Source organism: Pan paniscus, chromosome 10 (genome assembly GCF_029289425.2).
Source record: "Pan paniscus chromosome 10, NHGRI_mPanPan1-v2.0_pri, whole genome shotgun sequence".
In the NCBI taxonomy this organism is placed as follows: domain Eukaryota; kingdom Metazoa; phylum Chordata; class Mammalia; order Primates; family Hominidae; genus Pan; species Pan paniscus.
This window is the reverse complement of record NC_073259.2, coordinates 38571235-38588921: the sequence shown is the minus strand read 5'-3', so window position 1 is coordinate 38588921 and position 17687 is coordinate 38571235. Positions and strand designations below refer to the sequence as shown.

At 49.3% G+C, this 17687-nt stretch overlaps 2 protein-coding genes and 1 long non-coding RNA gene across 3 annotated transcripts in view; 2 read left to right on the top strand and 1 right to left on the bottom strand.

The window, feature by feature from the left end:
- LOC103784261 (uncharacterized) overlaps window positions 1-17687 on the top strand; it is a 97886-nt gene that overhangs the window by 10274 nt on the left and 69925 nt on the right. The gene's annotated exons all lie outside the window — the stretch shown is intronic.
- On the top strand, window positions 3842-17682 carry GDF11 (growth differentiation factor 11). Its single transcript, XM_008959698.5, has 4 exons — window positions 3842-4343; window positions 9166-9563; window positions 10082-10463; window positions 17560-17682. Exons 1-3 carry the CDS (start codon window positions 3896-3898, stop codon window positions 10460-10462), a joined length of 1227 nt encoding a protein of 408 aa, XP_008957946.2. The 5' UTR covers window positions 3842-3895; the 3' UTR covers window position 10463; window positions 17560-17682.
- LOC100976160 (SAP domain-containing ribonucleoprotein) overlaps window positions 11058-17687 on the bottom strand; it is an 80240-nt gene continuing 73610 nt past the window's right edge. Inside the window, exon 12 of the transcript XR_004665675.3 lies at window positions 11058-13428. The gene's annotated coding sequence lies outside the window, so the exon portion shown is untranslated. The remainder of the gene's footprint in view (window positions 13429-17687) is intronic.

Genomic DNA, 17687 nt, shown 5'->3' with positions numbered 1-17687 from the left:
GCAATTCGGGAGGCAAGGCGGGTGGATCACTTGAGGTCAGGAGTTCAAGACCAGGCTGGCCAACATGGTGAAACCCTGTCTCTACTAAAAATACAAAAATTAGCCAGGCTTGGTGGCGCGTGCCTGTAATCCCAGCTATTCGGGCGGCTGAGGATAGGAGAATCGCTTGAACCTGGGAGGTGGAGGTTGCAGTGAGCCGAGATCTCGCCACTGTACTTCAACCTGGGCGACAAAGCAAGACTCCGTCTCTCTCTCTCTCTCTATATATATATATAATTATCCCCATCTTACAGGTGAGGATAATAACAGAGGTTTAATAACTTGTCCAAGTTTACACAACCAGAAAAGGGAGAGAGCTGGGACTTGAACCCAGCCAGCCTACTTCTAGTCTAGAAGCTAGGCGATTATCTCCATACCTCACAGAATGGTGCAGATATATCTGGGAGAAGCAACTACTCTAGACCTGAAGTCAGGAAGGGATTCTTGGATGGGATCTATGCTGAGACCTGAAGAAAGAGTAAACTTGGCCAAGAGATTGGTGGGTGGAAGAGAGTGGAAGTAGTAGGGGGAATTGTTCTAAGAAGAAGAAACAACCTGTGCAAAGATTCAGAAATGGTCAAGAGGACAAGGGTGAAACAAGACATTCAGATTTCTAGCCTGGATGATTGTCATTCACTAAAATGAAAAGCTGCAGGATGGGACACATTTTAGGGAGAAAGAAGGGGTTCTCTAACCTGTGATATTTGAAGTGCCATGAAACATCCAGATTGAGATATGCAGGAGGCATCTGGCCTAGAGTTCTGGCTGGTCCTGTTTACTTAATGTCTTCTTTTCTTTTCTTTTCTTCTTTTCTTTTCTTTCTTCCTTCCTTCTTTTTTTTTTTTTTTTTTTTTTTTTTTTGACAGAGTCTTGCTCTGTCACCCAGGCTGGAGTGCAGTGGCATGATCTTGGCTCACTGCAACCTCCGCCTTCCAGGTTCAAGTGATTCTCCCATCTCAACCTCCTGAGTAGATGGGACTACAGGCGCACATCACCATGCCCGGCTAATTTTTGTATTTTCAGTAGAGACGGGGTTTCACCATGTTGGCCAGGCTGGTCTCGAACTCCTGACCTCAGGTGATCCACCCACCTTGGCCTCCCGAAGTATTGGGATTACAGGCGTGAGCCACCGCGCCCGGCCTACCTAGTGTCTTTTCTAGTTTATATGTTCTCTGAGGAAAGGAGCTGAGTCTTACTTACTTTTGCATCTCATTTATCTTTGTACCTGCCACTAGATACACGTTTGGTGAGGAAGTGAAGTCTGTACTACCTTCTCTAAGGGAGAAGAAGGAGGTGACACCAACTTTGCTCTCACAGCCTTTCCAATTTTGCTGAAGAAATGACAGAGAAACATTTTAGAAAATAGGATATGCCAGAATATGTGCTAAAGGCAATCGCTGCTCTGGAAAATCAGAAAGGAAAGGAAGAATCATGAAGGAGAAGAAGCCCATGAAGGCCACTATTGATTGCTTATATGTAATCCCCACAACCAGTTAAGGGTAGGAATTGTGGCCCCATATTATAGATGAAGAAACTTGATGAAATGCTGAAATGCCCATGTCTTGGTTGAAAGCAAGGGAGGGAACAAGCTAAGTTTTTGTTCCTGTCTGTTTTGTTTTCAGTTTCTGTTACTCATGGAAATGGATTGTCTCTTCAAAGCTCCCCAGCTTGGTCCTCCTAACCCCTACCCAACCTCCTCCCCTCATACCTGGATCCCCAGTTTCTTCCTTTATTTTACTCCAGTTCCTCAACCCAACTCTATCCGTATGTCTGGTGCTCCTGATGCCTATGCCAAGCCAACTTTAAGATATTTTATTGGGCTTTAATTCCAGAGAGGAAACCAATGCCCCTCTATTCTGAGAAGCCCAATAATAAAGTTCATCCATTTATTAAATAAACATTGTGAATGCCAGGAAATTAGCAAGACCTGATTCCTTCAAACATTTTTTCTTTTTTTTTTTTTTTGAGACGGAGTCTCACTCTGTCGCCCAGGCTGGGGTGCAATGGTGCGATCTCGGCTCACTGCAAGCTCCGCCTCCCAGGTTCACGCCATTCTCCTGCCTCAGCCTCCCCAGCAGCTAGGACTACAGGCACCCGCCACCACGCCCGGCTAATTTTTTGTATTTTTAGTAGAGACAGGGTTTCACCGTGTTAGCCAGGATGGTCTCGATCTCCTGACCTCGTGATCCACCCGCCTCGGCCTCCCAAAGTGCTGGGATTACAGGCGTGAGCCACCGCGCCTGGCCTGGCACAAACATTTTCCATTTGACTATTGCTCCAGGGCTTTCAGATCCAGAAATAAGCCTGGAAAACCTGAAGTCAGAAGTTAAGCACATTCAAAACATTTTTTCACCTTAGTACTGTTTTACTCTGCTCTCTGACTGCCCAGGATCACACCTGAAGACTAGGGCTGGTCCCACATCTGTATTTCATCTCGTGCATCTGAGCGCAGACTTCTTTCTCATGCTCACCCTTGCAACCTCCAGCCCCTTCTCAGACTTCTAAGACCCTGCAGATCCAAAGATATAGCTAGAAATCCAGAGATCTAGATTTCTCCCCAAGTATAACAGCCTCCAGCCATCTCCTCTCACCCTTCCCCCAGTGGCCTCTAGCTCCTGCCTTTTCCAGCCGGCTGACTACCTTAGCCCTGTTAAGCCCCAGTTTCAAGCTCACAGTCTTCCCAGCTCTATGTCTTCCCTCTGTTTCAGTTCTTCCCATCACCTCTCCACCTTCTTAGGTTGTCCCTGACCTCTTCCTCTCCTAGTCCCCTTAATCCCTCTGATGAGCCTAGCCTGGTGCTTCCTTCCATGGCTTCCTTGAGCATCTTCTTTGGGCTACCTCTGGTGGCTAGAGCTCCTCTGGTCTCAAGTTCTCCACCTCTGTCCCCTGGGCTCTCTGTGCTCCCACCAAGGCTGACTCTTGTGGTTCCTTCTCTCAGGAGTTTCTGCCTTTCCTCTCCCCCACCCCCAATCCCCTGCACCTGCCTCCTCAGGGGCTCCCTTGGTGTCTCCCTGTCTGTGCCCCTCTCTCTCCTCCCCCATCCTGATTTCTCTCCCCCCATCCCCCCACCCCCACCCCTTTCCCAGGGCACTCGTCTGTCCTCTGTTCCTCTGCCCCTGTTCCCATCTCCATGACCCCCGATCTCTTCTGGTCTGGCTCTGTAGACCTCTGTCTCCCCCTATCTAGTGGTACCCCTCTTCTCCCCATTTTTGTCTCCACTCTAACTCTCCCACTAGTTGTCCCAGTCTTCCTCCTTCTTGGTTCTGTGTCTCCCACAGACACACAATTTCCCTCTCTAGCTAAGTCTCTCACCTCTGCGTCTTCCCCCTGACTCTTCTTTTCCTCCTTTGTCTCTCCCTCTCTCCTCCTCCTTTTCCTATCTCTGTCTCTTCCCCCTTTATCTCTCTGATTCTCCTTGGTCTCTCTGGCTCTGACTTTCCCTCTATATCCGCCCCCCGCCCCCTCATATCTCTGTCTCTTCATCTCTCTCTGGCCCTTGCTCCCTCACTCCCTCCCTCTCTCTATTCCTCGGCTCTCTCCGGCTCCCTCTCTCGCCTCGGATGACAGCGCTGCCTCTTTTGTTGGCTCCGCAGCCAATCGCGGCCGCTGACGACACGGGGGCCGGGGCTATAAAGGGCCTGGCCCGGGCTCGGGCCCCCCCAGCCGCCCGCCCCGGCCGCCCGCCCGCCCCGCCCGCGCGCCCGCCGCCCCCGGCCCCCCGGGTCCCCCCTCGGCCGGGCAGCCCCCAATCCCGCGCCGCCCGGACCCCCTCCTCCTTCCTCCCTCCTCCCTCCGCCCCCTCCCCGCGGGACTCCGGCGTCCCCGCCCCCCAGTCCTCCCTCCCCTCCCCTCCAGCATGGTGCTCGCGGCCCCGCTGCTGCTGGGCTTCCTGCTCCTCGCCCTGGAGCTGCGGCCCCGGGGGGAGGCGGCCGAGGGCCCCGCGGCGGCGGCGGCGGCGGCGGCGGCGGCGGCGGCAGCGGCGGGGGTCGGGGGGGAGCGCTCCAGCCGGCCAGCCCCGTCCGTGGCGCCCGAGCCGGACGGCTGCCCCGTGTGCGTTTGGCGGCAGCACAGCCGCGAGCTGCGCCTAGAGAGCATCAAGTCGCAGATCTTGAGCAAACTGCGGCTCAAGGAGGCGCCCAACATCAGCCGCGAGGTGGTGAAGCAGCTGCTGCCCAAGGCGCCGCCGCTGCAGCAGATCCTGGACCTACACGACTTCCAGGGCGACGCGCTGCAGCCCGAGGACTTCCTGGAGGAGGACGAGTACCACGCCACCACCGAGACCGTCATTAGCATGGCCCAGGAGAGTAAGTGGGCTGCGGGGCGCGAGCAGTGGGGTGCTGGCTCTGGCCCCGCGAAGGGCGCCTTCTGCTCCAAGCGGGGCGCTCCCTGCTGCCCCGGCCCGGAAGCTTTTTCTGCGAAAACTTGACGAATTAGGGAGCGGGGGCTACTTCATAGAAGTTTTCCGAGCGGTGGAGATGGGCTGCAAAGTTGTATGCACGCCTAGTTCCCGGAGGTTGGGGCGGGGGAAATGGGGCGGGTTTCGAGATAGTGCCTTCCACCCCCAGTATGCTAAAAAGATCCTTGTTGGAGTCCGGGGAAGCTGGGGCTGGGCAGTGACTCTGTCCTGAAAAGCCGTGGTGGGGAGGCTGGAGAACAGAATCGGGAGGCTGCAGGACCCCCGCAGCCCCAGCTGGACTGCAGTGCTCTCTGCTTCCCAGTGGCCCTGGCGGTAACTCCCCACTCCGTGCTCCGTTCGCAACGTGCCCAACCGCCTGCAGAGAACTGTGTGCTTTCTCCCAAGAATAGGGTCCCAGAGCCCTGTACACCTCCTGGCAGCCCAGCTGGCACCCTTTCCATCCTGACCCCTGTCTCAGACCGGGTATCCCAAGGGGTCGGAAAAGCTGTGCCTTCTTGATACTGACCGAGCTCGGAGAGCTCAACTCCATTGCGCTGGGGGCTAAGGACACTCATTGGCTACTCAAACCTTAGTGTTCCATCCCTTATTCGCCCACCCCTACCGCAGGTGGACTTGAGAGAGACGAAGACCTAGGAAAAAAGAGAAAGTAGTAGATGGGGGAGCAGGAACCCAGGCATCCGAGCCCCTGACCAAACGGAAGATGAACATATAATAGACATGAGCTGCTTTGAAATTTTATGGCCTGGAAAATCCAGGCGAATACTACACCCTCCCTTTTCCAGCTCTCCTTAGGGTCAGGTGACTCCTTCTCCTCCCCCACTGAGGTCTCCCCCCCCCCCAACTGCAGGGAACCAGGCCTCTCTTATTCCCTAGTGGTTTGGCAAGGTTCCCCCCTTCCCACAGCCCCCTGCAACACACACAGAGTTTAGTTTTATGGCTGTGAACAGAAGACGGGGGAGACTGGTTTATTGGCAGATGGGTCATAAAAAGCTGGGGGCTGAGGGGAGTCCCAGTGGCCTACCCCCATGGGAGAGGCACAGGAACCCAGGTGTGCATCTGGGAGGCTGAGTGCCTCACACTGCCCCTGGTATTTCTGCAGACCTCAATTCCACAAGACTTGGTCAGGGCTGTTAAACTCAAAGAACCAGGAAACTGGCTGTGGGGGTGGGAGGTATGGGGATCCGGTCTGGGGTTCCTCAGTTTCCCTTCTATTCTTAAGCCTTCTGCTTATGGAAGCTAGGGTCAGTCTCAGATCGACTGAGGGCAGGGGTAGGGGGTGGGGTTTCTAGGAAACAGAGTTATAGAGGAATTCAGATCAAGAGTTTGCTGGAAGATGAAGGTTACAGAGGGAAAAGATACTCTAGTCTCTGTGGTGTAGTGTGTGTGAAGATTTCCAGGATGGGTGATGGGGCTGTGGACTTCTCCTTGCCCCTAAATATCCTTAGCATCCCTTAACCAACAGGCCTGAGCCCACCAGAGTTAGCTCTGGTAATGGGGATACACGAAGTGAAGGGACCCTGCCTACATGAGTTGGGCTGTGCAGGTGAGGCCTGGGTCGGTGGGAAGGGGACACCAGCTGGTAGGATCCCATCAAAACTTACAGTCCCGTGCCACCCCAGGACTTGTACAAGTAGGGAACTGGGTCTCCGGCCAGGTATTGTACGTCCCCTTTAAGAGCCTAGCTGAGCTCTTAAGAGAGGGAGGGGGAGTGGAGGGGAGGGGAGGGAGAGAGGGGAAAAGGAAAAAGAGACTTTTATAGTCTAATCCCCAGGGACCCGCTTTAATAAGAGACTTGTGCTCTGCTAATCGGGGGAGGTGTTTGTCAGCAGAGATGGCCTCCGTTCCCCTCCCCCTCCCTCCCCTCCCCCAGCCCTCAACCCTGGACCCCAGCCCCCACCTCTCCTAGGCTGCTCTGCCTGCCCTAGTTCCCTCTACCCTCTCAGGCTCTCCCACCAAGCCTTCATCCTGGGAACCCAGCCCCCTGCCCTTCTGGGAGCCAAGCCCAGCCCGAGTTTCTCTCTCCTCCCCACACCAAGAGGCCCCTGCCCTCTCAGCCCAACCTCCTGCCCTTAGGCCTTCCAGCCATGGTTGGGAGTGTGTGTGTTGGGGGGGTTAGGGTGGGGGGAAGGGGAGGTGGTGTGCAGGGAGGGGGCTGGGCATTTGCTGAAAATAGTGCAGTGACCTCTCTCTCCCACCAGCGCCGCCTACTAAACCTGACCTGCTGCCTGCCACCAGCCCGATCAATTCAACACAGATGTGGCCCCTTTTCCTCCCCATCAGAGCTCAGCATATGTGTGCTGGGGACTCTCTCGAGCCCCGTTTCCCTCTGTGGCTCTACCTGCTTCTCCTTTGTTCCTCAGTCTGTACCCTTTCTATCCTTTCTCTCCTTTACCCCACTAGGTTTAGCTTCCTCCCACCTTTAGCCTTCTAACCATCACCCACTCCTTTCTATCACTGCCTCTGCATCAGGATTCTGAAACTCTCAAACTTATTCTCCCTTTGCCATGATTATCCCCTGCATCTTTCCACTCTAACTTCTATTTCTCTCCCTATATCTACTAATATGCCTTCAACTCTTAACAGTCTCTTCTCTATTATCTCCCTCACCATCTCCAGTCTCTCCCCTGGCTCTTCTCCCTGCTCTTTTCTTTCTCCCTATGTTCTACCTCCTTGTAGCACTGACTGTCCCCTGTCCACTGGGACAAGTATGTGGAACCAAAGACTTAGATGTAGCCCTCATCTTCAAACCCTGGATCAGCTTAGGTAGAGGGAGGGTTATGTTTAGAGCTTAGTAGAGAATGCGAAAATAGTAGTAGCTTCTCAATAAATGTTGGTTTGTTTGTTTCCTATTTTCACATTCTCTAGTTAATGCTCAGCACTCATGTGAAGCAAGAATTATTATTATCTGTATCACACTGAGAAGTTTGGTGAGTAAGGTTAGATAGTGGTTAGTAAGGAATCAGGCAGTGATTAAACCCACTTCAATTATAGCCAAAGAACAGAATTTAGATGCCAGGAAGAACTTTCAGGCACTTGCCTGTATAATTTAAGATTGGGAGTTTAGGGAGTTCATTCACTATGTATTTATTGAGTGCTGTCTAGCACTATGGGAGGCACTGAAGCTACAATGGTGAGCAAAACAGACACAGTATGAATAACAACAGTGTCCACTCTCATGGAGATTAGTACCTAATGGCAAGAAAATAGACAATTCTTATGCTGAAATTTATAAAGTATGCTATTTGGGATGTTGCTTGTCACTCCCCATCTCACTAGTAGCTTCCCTATCCCAGCTACTTCTGATCTCTGAATTCTCACCCCCCAAATCCTACTCCATTGCACCATCACTGAAGCTCCAGCCAGTAAAATAACTGGACTACCAGGGCCCTGGGACCTCAGAGAATAATCAAGAAAAAAAAAAGCTATAGAGACTTTGGGTATCATATCCTGAATATATGAAGTTCATTAAGCACTTTCTCCTCATCTCACTTAGAAGGTCCTCTTTCTCCCAGGGTGGGGGTGGGGAAGAGCTGACAGGACACCCTAAGTCCACCCTGATTTTGCAGAACTCAAGACATGGGGAGGATACTTAAAGGCCTAGACTTCCTAACCCTGCTTATATGGCTCTGGAAGCTCATTCCTGATTCTTCCTATCTAGAGTCAGGATAGACATATTCTGTCCAATGGAGACATGTTGTAGGACACTCCCAACTGACTTAGGAAAGGCAGTGAAGAGGAGCTGGAATGGAGGCAGAGGCAGATGTTTATTGAGAATCATCTATTAGACCCAAGAAGGATCAATTTAAGGTCCAGAGCAAGGGGAAATGGGTCAAAATGTAAAGTTGGGATGTTAAAACTTTGTAAAGACCTACTGGCACTAGACTGAGAAATCAAAGGAAGCTCAGGGGAGAAAAAAGGCATTGTAGTTAATCTGGTGTATTTAATATTATTTCTGGTGCTTTAGGCAAATAGGAGGCAACACCATGGAGGTAATTATTCCTTTCCTCAAGAGCTGGGGGCAGTCATGGTGATGATGATGAAGCAGCAGCTGAAGAAACTTCTTAGGAGAGAATGGGGAGACAGATGTATAGGAAGTGCTTGGATAGTTCCATTTTGCTGGGTGTTATTCCTAATGGGAGTGAGGCAAGAAGCCTAGATCTGAATTCTGGTTTACATAATGGGATAAATTTAGCTCATGCTCCCTATCTGGACCCTGGGTTATCCCCTCTCTGAGGCCATCTGTGTTATTTTGTGGGGGAGGGATGTGCCAGGCTCTACCTGTCCAGCAGATAAATCAGAGCAGATAGGGGAAAGGTGATGGAAGGGCAGCAGGTGTGATAAGAGGTATGGCTTCTATAAAGAGCTTCAAAGATTCAGAAAATGTTGGAGCCTTACATGCTGGGAAAAGTTGGACAGTAAGGATGGTGGTGGAGGAATAATTTTGCAGGTTATCTGGTAGACAGGAACCTATATATTAGGGCAAATGGATTAGGAAATGGACACAGATCAGTAAGGCCTTATAGGGCCATCATCCTAAAGAGGAAGTGCTGTTTTAGGTACCGGAGGCATGGTATAAGATAGGCATGGGAGAAGGGTAAAGAAGAACTGGAAAATCAGGCTGAGAAGTCCAAAATTGCCAGTGCCACCCAGGACTACTGATCCCCTACACAAACACCCTTTGCTGATGCTGTGCCCTTCTCTCTTATCAGCGGACCCAGCAGTACAGACAGATGGCAGCCCTCTCTGCTGCCATTTTCACTTCAGCCCCAAGGTGATGTTCACAAAGGTACTGAAGGCCCAGCTGTGGGTGTACCTACGGCCTGTACCCCGCCCAGCCACAGTCTACCTGCAGATCTTGCGACTAAAACCCCTAACTGGGGAAGGGACCGCAGGGGGAGGGGGCGGAGGCCGGCGTCACATCCGTATCCGCTCACTGAAGATTGAGCTGCACTCACGCTCAGGCCATTGGCAGAGCATCGACTTCAAGCAAGTGCTACACAGCTGGTTCCGCCAGCCACAGAGCAACTGGGGCATCGAGATCAACGCCTTTGATCCCAGTGGCACAGACCTGGCTGTCACCTCCCTGGGGCCGGGAGCCGAGGGGCTGGTGAGCAGGGGGCCTGAGGTGGTGGATATGTGTAACCTGGCCCTGAGGAGATAGGGTTACATTGGAAAAGGTAGACAAGGAATGTGAAGGAGGTTGGGGACCAGCATTACTTCTCTGGGGTCAGCAGCTGATTCTAGAGGAGGAGTTGAGGAGTGGGGTGGCAACTATTACTTCTCAAGGATCCAAATCAGACAACAGCTGAAAACTGGATTTGAAGGTAAAGGTGTCAGTTAATGGAAGAGCTGTGAGAACAAAAAAACTGGCTGTTGAGGCGTTGGGCCAAGGGGCTGACAGGGATCAGGTTGCCAGAAGAGTAAGAATTAGAGATGGTGAGTTGAAGGAGAGCTAGCTAGCTGGCAAGAAAAGTGGGCAAAAGATAAATTCTGGGGGTGGGAGCAATGGAAAAGCTGAGAAGTCAGCAGTCTCTATTCTGATGCCCCTGGCAGGTGGGAAAGGAACAGGGAAGAGGAACTGTTCAGGACCATATCACATTTCTTTCCCCTCTCCCTGACCCTCAGCATCCATTCATGGAGCTTCGAGTCCTAGAGAACACAAAACGTTCCCGGCGGAACCTGGGTCTGGACTGCGACGAGCACTCAAGCGAGTCCCGCTGCTGCCGATATCCCCTCACAGTGGACTTTGAGGCTTTCGGCTGGGACTGGATCATCGCACCTAAGCGCTACAAGGCCAACTACTGCTCCGGCCAGTGCGAGTACATGTTCATGCAAAAATATCCGCATACCCATTTGGTGCAGCAGGCCAATCCAAGAGGCTCTGCTGGGCCCTGTTGTACCCCCACCAAGATGTCCCCAATCAACATGCTCTACTTCAATGACAAGCAGCAGATTATCTACGGCAAGATCCCTGGCATGGTGGTGGATCGCTGTGGCTGCTCTTAAGGTGGGGGATAGAGGATGCCTCCCCCACAGACCCTACCCCAAGACCCCTAGCCCTGCCCCCATCCCCCCAAGCCCTAGAGCTCCCTCCACTCTTCCCGTGAACATCACACCCTGTTCCCCGACCAAGCAGTGTGCAATACAACAGAGGGAGGCAGGTGGGAATTGAGGGGTGAGGGGTTTGGGGGAAAGGGGAAGGAGGGGCATAGTCAGGGTGGGGAGTGTTTGAAGTTTGCAGATGAGAAGGTTTGACAAAAAGACAGAGAGATGTAGAGACAGTGATAGAGACAGAGGAACAAAAAGAGCAGCAGTGAGAAGGCAAAGAGAGAGGCAGAAGAGACAGACGAGGCAGAGACAAAACACTGAGAAAGAGACTGAAATGGAGTAATAAATGAAAGCCCCACACCAAGCCTCCTTTCTTCCACTGGCAAGGTGAGGGGCTTGGTATAGTTTGGGGAGATCCCCTGACTATTCAGTAGGAGAAGAAATCAAAAATCCATTCTTTTCTCCTTCTCTCCCTCCAACAGTGGCCAGGGGAAGGGGAAGTGAGGGCAGGGGCAAAAAGATTTGGGAATTTTTATTTATTTATTTATTGTGACTTTTCATTTTTTTTGGTATTTGGCTTTACTGGAATAGGAGGGCCCCTGCCCACTGTGCCCTGTTTATCCCTTATTCCCCAAACCCTACTCTCCCCAACACCTACTCACTTAAGCACTTGTATAAAGCCTCCAGGGTTGGGAATGGGAGTAAAGGGCAAGAGGGCGGACACATGAAGTTTAGTTTCTAACCCATCATCACCCTAACTCAACCTTTTCCGAGCCAAATGGCTTGAATTGAAGCCAGTTGTCATGGAAATAGTAAGAGGTTAGGGTTTAAGAGCTGGGGATGCGGGGGTGGGAGAGAGAACCCTCAACATCCAGGATCTATATAATGAGAGCTACTTTAAACCCTCAGGTCCACCCTCATGATGCTGAGTTATTTAGCCAGAGGGTGCAGCCTGCTTATGCCCAAATTCCCTCAGCCAAGAGAGAGACCAAAGAGCCTCTGGAATGGCCCTGCTCCCAGCCTCTATCTTCAGGTCAATTAGAGAGAGTATAGAGACCCCAGAGTCCCCTGGGTCTGGAAAGCGTTAGGAGAGGTCAAGAAAGGAGCAGTAAGGAGGCTGAAGGTTACAGGGCATTTGAATCCAAATCACTGCTCTGGGCTAGGGAATAGAGCCAGCAGACCAAGGTGGGAGGGATTCTGGAAGGGGGACATTTTAGTCTCCTAACCCCAAAGCTCAGGGTGGAAGAGGGGAGAACAAGGAAGCAGAGTGTATAATTATTTTTTCCTTTTATTTTTGGAATCTAACAGTACCTGGCAGCAGGGAGGGGAAAGTACAGTGGGGAAAAGCATCTGACAAGGCCAGTTAGAACAGAGGATGGGAAGGATGGAGACTCCCGGGTTTGGAAGGCTAGGAAGCAGGCTGAGACTGGTTGCCATTTCAAGTCACTAGCTAGGCCCATTCATTCCTCCCACAACCCTGACCCATTCTCCTCTGGACTCACTGTGCCTCAGTTTCTTCCCCTCAATGGAATGAGAAATGACAGCACCCGCCACAGCCAAGAGATGAATTCTGAGCACTTACCACGGGCACTTTATGGACATAAAATACCTCTCGCTGTGGGACAGATAACCAGGGCACCAGAGTAGTGGTGAAGAGATGTGAGGCTTAAGAGGAGTCACAGGCTTCAGAGTACAAGTTCCCCTCTGCCTCCCAGCTGGACAGTGCCTAGAAGCCAAGGAGTTGAGAATCTCCTGATCCACACCCTATCCTTACTTCACCACCAGGCCTCTTGGCTCCAGGCAAGAGCTTAGAGGATGTCAGGAGAGGTGGGGGTAAGAACCTTCAGCAAAACTGTCACTCTAAGTAGAGCCAGCAGTTACGGGTCTGATAAAAACAGTACTGAACTAAAGTAAAGCCCAAGCTGGTGAGCAAAACTGGATGGCTTATTCTTCCCAAGAGCATGACTCTCCCCCTTGGCCAGTTGGTGGAAGGGGCAAAGGTATGTGACCACCCTTGAGAAGGTGATGTTGGTGAGCTTTAACATCTTATTCCTATTCTTATAGTGAGAAAGTGAAACAAGATCTTTCAGTAGAGGAATGGGCAGGGCTGTTAGGCTCTTCAGCTTGCCTTCACCCATATAGCAGCTATGCTAACCCCAAGCCTCTCTGGCCCTGTTCTTCATCCTTCCTTCTGCCCCAATCCTGGAGGACAAGACACACCCGGCCATCAACACCACTCACATTTCCTTGGTGGAAGGAAAGGAACAGAGAAGTGAAGAACAGATGATATCTCCCTCCAAGGTCAAATGCCTCGTGACCTTGGCAGAGTAGGGATTGGGCAATAAGCATCAGGTATCTTCCCTCTACAGATTCTAGAGAGCTGGGGCATTAAATATGGGGGACACTTAGAATACAGCTCCTTAAATACCACCAAATAAAGACCTTTGTGTGTGTGTGGTGGGTGGGGGGGGGAGCAGGGGTCTTTCTCTTATGAACATAAATCTGTGAGCTGAAGTCTCATTCCCCTGTTCCTCCCTACCCCCAAAGAGGCACAGAGTAAAGGGACTTGGGGGGCACAGCTCAGCAACCCAGTGGGAGTTAGCACCCCCTCCCACCTTATGATGTGTGTGGACCTGGCCAGTGCCCCTCTGAACATATCATTATTAGTGTAATTATCATTTATTTTGTGTATTTGTCACATTGTGTGCATGACAGCCTTTGTTAAGGGTGTCTGAGGAGTATGGAGCTGACAGGGGCATTGGAATGCCGGGAAAGAACTTCTTCAACTGAGATCAAGGCTTCCTGGAGGGAACCACTGCAAAAAGGCCATCAGGCAGTTTTCAAGTTATGTGACAGAGGGCAAAGATGGCCATAGGGTGCTCTGAGTTTTGGGATGGTCACATGACACAATCCAGCACTTGAACCTGAAAAAAAAAATAAAAGCGGTCAAAGAGTTTAGAATTCAGTGCTGAGCTCTTCTCCCTAATCAAGTGCCACATTTACACCTTGGAGAACCGGAGGTGAAGAGGATCTGAGACAGGAAACCTCGTGTTCAATGACTAAGAAGATGGGGTCCTGGAGCAAGACAGAAAACACTAAGGGCATGGTGGTATGAGGTTTGGGACATGCAGGCCAAGGAAGGATGGAAAGAGGACAGGAAACTGGGGGTACCTAGAACAACCCCTCTCTGAAAAGCTTGAGCCAAAACAGTCCCAAAGACAACAAAACCCCTCTCCCAGCCTCCACAGAATGGAAGATCTAAAGGTTCTCTTGAGATGATCCAGGTAGTGTCCTATTCTTCTGCAGTCCCTGTTCCTAGGTTTCCTCAATGAAGTTTGACAAAAATCTAAACCAACATAGCCAACCAACTTGCCTTGTTACACAAGAGTGGCTAAAATAGCATCTCAAATATTCTTTCAGTTCACTGTAAAAATTTTTCCCATGTACCTAGAGCACAATTCCCCAGGAATATGAGTTGGGAATGGCAAAAGAATATTGCCTGACTCACATTTTTCAAAAATAAGGAAAGCTGGCTGGGCGCGGTGGCTTACATCTGTAATCCCAGCACTTTGGGAGGCCGAGGCGGGCGGATCATGCAAGGTCCGGAGTTCGAGACCATGCTGGCCAACACTGTGAAACCTCATCTCTACTAAAATACCCAAAATTAGCCGGGCGTGGTGGCGTGTGCCTGTAATCCCAGCTACATGGAAGGCTGAGGCAGAAGAATCGCTTGAACCCAGGTGGCGGAGGTTGCAGTGAGCTGAGATCGCACCACTGCACTCTAGCATGGTGACAGAGTGAGACTCCCATCTCCAAAAAAAAAAAAAAAAAAAAGGAAAGCAGGACCCAGTGGTGTGCTCCTGTAGTTCCAGCTATTCAGGAGGCTGCGGCAGGAGGACCACTTGAGGCCAGAGGGTCAAGGCTGCAGTGTGCTATAATTGGGCCTGTAAATAGCCACTGTACTCCAAGCTGAGCAACATAGTAAGACACTGTCTCTAAAAAAAATTAAAGTAAAATAAAAATAAGGAAAGCTCCTGTGACATCAACCTGATCCAGAATTGGGGACAGAGCTACTGCGGGTTCAATGTACTGCCATGTTTTCCCTGTCTTATCAGTTCTATCAGCACACTGACCCCATTCAAGACCAACTACAAGACTGAGGCTGGAAGTGGTTGAGTAGCAGAAGTGTTATGTATTCTATCTTCCCAAGGGAACCATATCCACATCTACCCCTAACTTTGGCCTGAGCTGAAAATGGGTTTTCTCTCCCTGTGGCTCATTTGTTTCCTATATTGAGAGAACACCCAAAAAAAGACTACTCAAGATGACTTTTTACAAGTCTTTTCTTTATCCTAAAACATCCTCCAACCGAAGGCATGGGAAGCTATCCTATACTCTGACCTTGCCTATATTTTAAATGGCAGGGGCCCCAACCTAAGAATCAGCAGGCAGTGGCATTTACAGCTTCTGGTCTGTAGTGGCGTAGAAGCAGGAAAGTCAATGCTCCAAAGCAACAATGTCCAGCTTTCCTGCCAGTGAGCTGGGGTTGAGGGAGTGAATGGGACTCTTTCTGCCTTTTCTTTTTCTCAAAATACGACTGCATTAACTGGGTGTATGCACACACAAACATGTTCAAACTAGGGCACTCACACCTAGCTAGAACCTACTCAGGGAAAGAAATATGTATTTCCACAGTACCCTGATCACCCAGTAAAAGCTAATATTTATTGAATAATTACTATGCAAATTATGGTAAGCAAATTGTAGTGTGAATACATGATATGAGAATATCACTTAATTCACACAGCAACCTTCACAATGGGGTTCCTTTTGGTACAGTCTGAAAAGAGAATGATTATCTGCCCAGGGTCTCAGAGCTAGTGTGGTAGAATAAGAAATTAAACCTAAGTAGTTGCTAAACAATATTACATTCTAATCTATCCTATTGAAAGTGATCCGGGAGGTAGAAACCTAAATACAGGAACAACATAAGGGAAAGAGATAACAAGAAAGTTAGGGACACCTTGGACTCAAAGAATCTGGAAAGATGTGAAACCTGTAATTTTAAATCCCTTTGGAAGGGAAAAACAAGAAAAGTCTAGATATGGCAAGAGAAGGGGAGGTTAAATTTTGGGGGGATTCCAATAATCAGAAATAAGTGGCATTGCCAGAGGCCCTCATATAAGAGAACAGCAAAAAAGTTATCCTCCCTTAAGTTCCTCCCTCACTCCTCATATCAGACACAGCAAGAGAACTCAGCTCAACACCAAGAAGTCCTGCCCTTATTCACACTTTCCTTCCTATAGCCCTCATCCTCACAGAAGCTTCTAGCCTCTATCTTCAGCAGTTCTTAAGAGGTGGGGTGGGGGGCTGGGCAGTTTAGAGTGAGAGTGGAAAAAAAGAATAATCCTAGAGAACCATAAAAAAGTACAGATTTACAGCTGAGGAAGCTAGTTCTCCCCACAGCTTTTATAGACTCCCTCATTAAGAGCTTCCAGGTATGCAGAGAATGTCACAGCTTCAGGAATTGGAATCAGTTAACCACATCTGGATGCTGGATCAACTATAGTAGGGAAACTGGGGGAGAGGAAGGAAGGGTACTAAGATCTCAGGTAAACAATTACAAGCCTCAATGTCTGTTCCATCTCCAAATGGAATTACTATTTTAAAACTGAATTGGGAAAAAGGCATCCTGAACTATTCATGCTCAAAGAGTATGTGGAGAATGACTATAATGAGATAGGAAGGGGAGGACTTCATCTGGCTTGGAGGTTAGAGACTTCTGACCAACATAGGAACAGCTGCTGAAATGGGATGAAAGAGGTTAATAAGAAAAAAAAAATCCTCACAAATTGGAAAACACTGTTCAAAGATCTAGGGGAAGTAAGATGAGTGAGGAGAATAATTAGGCTTCAAGAAGAGAATCCTGGCAAGTAAGGCTGAATATCTTTCTGGAAGGTTATAGAGGATAAAGAGACAAAGTGAAGAAAACTTCCAAAAGATCCACTGTTCCACTTCATAATCAGCATCTGCTCTATTCCCTCATGTATTTTTCTCTTTTTAAAACCATATTCAGGAAGAAACCATTAGTGAATCTATAATCTCTCAAGTTACAAATCAGATCTATTCTGTTTTCAGATGAAGGCAGAGTAGAGAGAGGAAAAGCTAGCCCTAAGATCAGAGCCTGAGGTAAAGAAAAGGGAGGCAGACGGAAAAGAGGGAAAAGGGAAGGTCATTCCAATTTTAAGGTTTATTTGGTTGAAGAGGTGTCAAAAATTTAACCAGCATTCCCTTTTGTTCACTTCTCCAAAGTCTCAGAATGGGGCAAACTTCACAACAAATGGGCAGCAGTTTTTGGATCTGCTCTCCAAGGCACAATTTTTCTAAATTATCTAAACTTTAGGTCCCTGCTTTCCTCACCAACCAGAGACTTTGGAGAAATAAAGAGATATCTTGACATTAGAAAGGTGATCAAACTATTACCATTTCATTAAGCACAAAACCAGGCAGGTTTTAGTAGAAATAAGGATAAAGGATTACACCACAGCAACATGGGACCTGATCATAGTACCAAAGTTTTCAGGTAAGGTGTCAGGCTCCTAAGTCTTATTACCAAAAATAACTCAAACAAAAACCGAGCTTATATAAAGATTAAGAGGAGAAATTCTGCAATAACATATCCAAAAAGATTAAGCAGGTTTCAGATCTACATGAACTTGAAGCCTCCAGTTCCACTGCTTATGTTCCCAATGATTTAGCTAACAATGCGTAACAGCTCTGACATCCTCTGTCATGCTTTGATTCTGCATACAAAATTTCTTCTGTCTCTGAGGGATATCCAGCCCATCTCCCTTCCTGAACTGACTGACCAACATAGTATCGTATCACATCACCCTTGAAATCAGGGCCCTTTTCCTTTAATGTGGGACCCTGGACTCCATTTTATCCAAGAAAAAGTCTGCATTATTAGCTAATAACAGAAGGCTACTAATCACTGCCCTTGTATTTATGTCCTTTGCAACACCTAAAACCTCCCATGTTCTGTTTTATTTCAGCGGGTCACTACAAGCTGCTGGAGCAAAGACTTGGTGGGTGGGTAACTTAACCTCTTCACAGAGGATAAAAAATGCTTGTGAGTATGACAGAAGGGAATAAATAGGCTTAAAGGGTAAACTCAATCCTT